The sequence below is a fragment of the Olea europaea genome, chromosome 6 (genome assembly GCF_002742605.1).
Source record: "Olea europaea var. sylvestris chromosome 6, O_europaea_v1, whole genome shotgun sequence".
NCBI lineage: Eukaryota > Viridiplantae > Streptophyta > Magnoliopsida > Lamiales > Oleaceae > Olea > Olea europaea.
The window spans coordinates 2,717,579-2,722,081 of record NC_036242.1 but is presented as its reverse complement, the minus strand read 5'-3'; the positions used below and the strand labels follow the sequence as shown (position 1 = coordinate 2,722,081).

The window sequence follows — 4,503 nt, the reverse complement described above, 5'->3', positions numbered from 1 at the left end:
AAGTGATGGTGAAAAAGATGATATATTTATTGTTTGTTTGTTTTAACAGCTAATATTTATATGTACACATGGTGAGATGTCTCAACCTCAAATCACAAGTAAAATGACAAACAGAATGAGAGCTAATTTATGAAGAAAATCAAGTTAAGTAGTTGTTATGAGAGGGCATGAATGTTTCATGAACTCATTCAAGATTAGTGAGTAATGCACTAAAGTTGAGGCATGTTGATGTTAAGACTCAAAAAGCTAAGATATAGGGATTAATGTTAAGAGAAACATAGAGATGAAGCTGCCATATCTCACACTAGCAATGTTCAAAACATATGTAAACTCGTCATATTTTATTTTGATTGTTAGACCAATCAATGCCCTTTTTCTTTCATAAGTTGTAGTATTTTCTTCTTTTATTTAAAATATAGCAACTTGTGGTTAAATATGATAACATTTATTACATGGATGTTTTTTAAAGAAGATAACATATTCCTATGGTTAAAGATGATAACATTTAAAGATTTCATGTTTCTTATGTGGTTGTGTAACTTATCGACTTTTTCTTAATCATGTTTTTTCTATTATTTAAGAAGTTTTGGTGAAACTTCCGTACCCCGTGACATCACCGCAACCACGAAAGCTTAATTTGATGGTCCATACCCCCACATTTTGCTCGATGCAACAACCCATAAGAGATGGTTTATGGGATCGATTTATGGTAATTATTATTTATTATATTTGGAAATTTTTTATATTCATTAGGTTCATGAATTGATTTTTTCTTTATATACAACGATAAATATGGATGGCCGACTCTGAACACCTACGATGTGTATGACATGTGGAAAGTCACAGTGAAGGATAGATATAGAGCTATGATGAATGATGCTCGCGAGAAAGCAAAGAGTACAAGTCAATCAGATAATCCTACTGATTGGAAAGGACATGGCCCACATTGGATAAGAGCAAAGCATTGTGATAGTCTTGTAAATTATTGGAATACTGAAAATTGGAAAAAAAAATGCGAAGTTGCCAAGAAAAATCGTCTTGCACAAGGACAAGATGGTGAAAGGAAAAAGCATATTGTTGGTTTAGTCACCTTTGTGATTACTAAGAAGAGATTGGTATGTTTATTTCATACTATTTCTATTTGTGTTTTAAAGTTCATGTGTATTTTTAATCGATTGTTATTAATGAGTTTCATAATTTAGGATAAGGATATGATCGTCCAATATCCCAATTAGAGTTTTTTAGTCATGTTCACAGGAAGAATCACAGACTTGGCGATTTTGTTGATAAAAAATCCAAGCGAGTTCATGTAAGTACAATTAGAGTTCATGTACTTCATAGTTTGTTCATATAGTTAGTAAGTTTTTTTTTTCATAGGATACTTATAAGACTGCAATCGAGTCCAAGTATGGTACTGTTAGGAATAATCAACCTGAGTTCGATCTTGATTCATGGATTGATGCTGTCAACGGTCCATCTAAAGGTCGTGTTTATTGGTTTTGCCCTAGACAACTTGTTTCACCTGTTCTTGGTATACCTACTTCACCTAGACATTCAATACTTGCACATGATGAAAAGATGAATAATTTGAAGTCAGAACTAGCAATTGCACAAAATACAATAGATGAGAACAGCAAAAGGATTGATGATCTTACCGTACGTCTTGAACGAGTTGAAAGAAATCAAAAGATTAAGATGCGAAAAATAGTGTGAAGCATGCTCAGGGAACTAAATATTCCTAATTTTCAATTTCCTTCTAGCTCGGGATTACAAAATGATGATATGTGAGACATGATATATGAAATTTGGAATTTCGATGTAATAATTTAATCTATTAAAGCTTTAGTGTATTTTGAATAATTTGATTATTTAATGCTTTTTGAAATTAATAATCATTAATTAGTGGGTTGTATAAATTTTTAATTATTTTTATTAAAAAATAATAAATTAAGATTCTTCAGCGGATTTTCCATTGGTATTGAAGTATAAAATAGTCATCATGTTCATTGAAATGCACCTCACATTGCCTCAATATATTACAGTTGCACACTCACTTTATGTACAAAAATTTAAAGAATAAAGAACAAAACTATTTAGCTGAAAAATTTGATACCTCTAAATGTAGCCTAATTGGTTAGAGTAATTATAAAGAAAAAAATTGAGTCATGAATATAAGATTTATCTAAAATTCATTTAAGACCACTATTTTCGACCTAGCGCTTTTAATAAAGCCGTCTTCATTCGAACCAAAGTGAATATAACTATTGGAGATCAATTAATGCAATGTCGATGATTTTCATTTAATGAAAATCTCATTCTATGTTATGCTTCAAAGTATTAAATATCAGATTTGAAAGGCTGAAATCAAATAGGTCAAATGGAAACCGCTAGACATTGGATGAATGTATGAAGTTAGACACAGATGGCTCCTTAAAAGGTAACCCCATACCGAGTGGAACAAAAAAGCTTGATGGAATGAAGGGGCCAATGGATCGTAGGACTCTCTATCCACATTTTCATCTTAATGAAAGAAAAAAGACGAAAAAATCTATTAGATTTAAAACAACTTTTTTGATAATCAAAGGGTCGAGAAATTCAACTCCACTCCACTATGCTTGAACAACTTGGACTCTACCTTCTTTTTGCACCGTAATGGATATTAAAATAATTGTCAAAATTTGATTCAATTGTCAACTGCCCCTATCGAAGATAGGATTGACTAGTTACATTTTCCCCCCCTTAACAGTTCTTATGAGGTGCAAATTTAATTGCCCAAGGGTAAAAATGCATAAAAAAAACAACTCTTAACCTACGAAAATGTGTATCCTAAAACTGCAGAAGTTAGACAGCCAAAAACTGGGAATTAAACCCTACGCGCATCGAACAGGCAACCTTTTAATCTGAAATCAGACGCACTACCATTGCGCCATGGATTTTCAAAGTTTAGATCTTTAGTAACATGAATGTTATTGAAAATGTATAATTAATTTAAAAATGAAGATATATATAACCATCTGTAGCCTGGTCCCTAATGTTTCCTTAATATGTGTTTAGCCTTTTCAAATTATTTTAATTTTCATCTAACCATCAAATTAAGTCTCGATCTCGATCTACTACTTGCACACATTTTGAAGTTTTTTTAATCAAATTTAATTCCTTTTCAGGCTGAAGCAACTTGATAAATACGTAATTGATAATACCAACCTTTTAAAAATAAAATATCTAATTTAAAGTGAGAAGAGAATATACATATTTTCAGCTACCTCATTCCACCTATTTTACATCATTTTGCCTTCACCTTGATCAATTGTGTGCCTAGTTACTTCTAATTTTCTGAAAAGATATAAATTATTTATATAGGGAATATGATTAGTCCCAGTTTCTATTTGGTACACAATTTAAATCTAACCATCAAAATAGTAAATACATTTAAGGGATTGTAACACATATTGGACATGGACATGTTTTTGGATTGTAAAAACATTAATATTCAGGTAGTGATGATAATACACATTCCAGCTTTTAAAAATAAAAAGTAAAGAATTCACATAATCCATCAGTTTGGCTAAATTCCTTCCCTTTTCTTCATTTGTTTGGATAATACCTATGGTTGTGAAGTGGAAATGGGTTTCTGAATCATAGGGTAAATAAATGAATCATGCAATTTTGCCTAATTGAATGCCTAATTTGTAGTGCAATCACTGACATATTGTCCAATACTTAAAAATGCATTATAATTTCACTGGATAATGTGTGAAAGTGACCCCACTGACACATTAATTGGTGTTAAGTATTAGTGAAGTTGGACAACATTAAATAAATGGAGTTAAAATATGAAATATTTTTGTGATGCAGAACCTATGTTCTAATATCGTTAATTTTTAGCTTTTATCCGTGCAATGATTTCTAATAGATTATGATCTTTATAGTTATATTGAAATGGTATTAATATTTTTATTCTTGGCTTATGACAAGTTTCATTTATATCTCGCCTTATAATTTGTATCCAATTGGTGTTCTTGAGGATATCTTGTAGTGATTTGGACATGTTTGGTTTCTGCGAATCGTAAGATCGAGATATCAAACTACCACAAACTTAAATTTTGCTAGCCCTTGAGAACAAAGAAAGAAAACTAACTTAGAAACACGAAATTTAGGTTGGCAGTAGACTGCTGACTTCCGTGTAACCTCCATTAATGATCAAATGAGCTTCGATTAGTATGAAATTTTGACGTGTGACGAATTGGACCATATTCTAGATGATGCTAAAATAAATATGCAAACGTATACCCTCTTCCATTAGGCATCAAACCACCTGTGTTTGACTTAAAATTTTATCATGTGATCCTACACAGCAAACAGTCTAACTTAATCTTTGATACGCACAAGAAAATTTATGTTAATGAACGATGATGACCTATGACGTTACACGTTCAAAATGCATGGAAAATAAAAGAAATTAAGTCCAAACTAAGAACCCAAAAATTTTGCAACTAGTCTAAT

The 4,503-nt window shown here is 31.2% G+C and overlaps 1 protein-coding gene across 1 annotated transcript; it reads left to right on the top strand.

Annotated features, from left to right (window-relative positions):
- Positions 1-830: 830 nt before the first annotated feature.
- LOC111395001 lies at positions 831-1,863 on the top strand. Its single transcript, XM_023021028.1, has 3 exons — positions 831-1,080; positions 1,209-1,309; positions 1,378-1,863. Exons 1-3 carry the CDS (start codon positions 831-833, stop codon positions 1,711-1,713), a joined length of 687 nt encoding a protein of 228 aa, XP_022876796.1. The 3' UTR covers positions 1,714-1,863.
- The last annotated feature ends 2,640 nt before the right edge of the window (positions 1,864-4,503 follow it).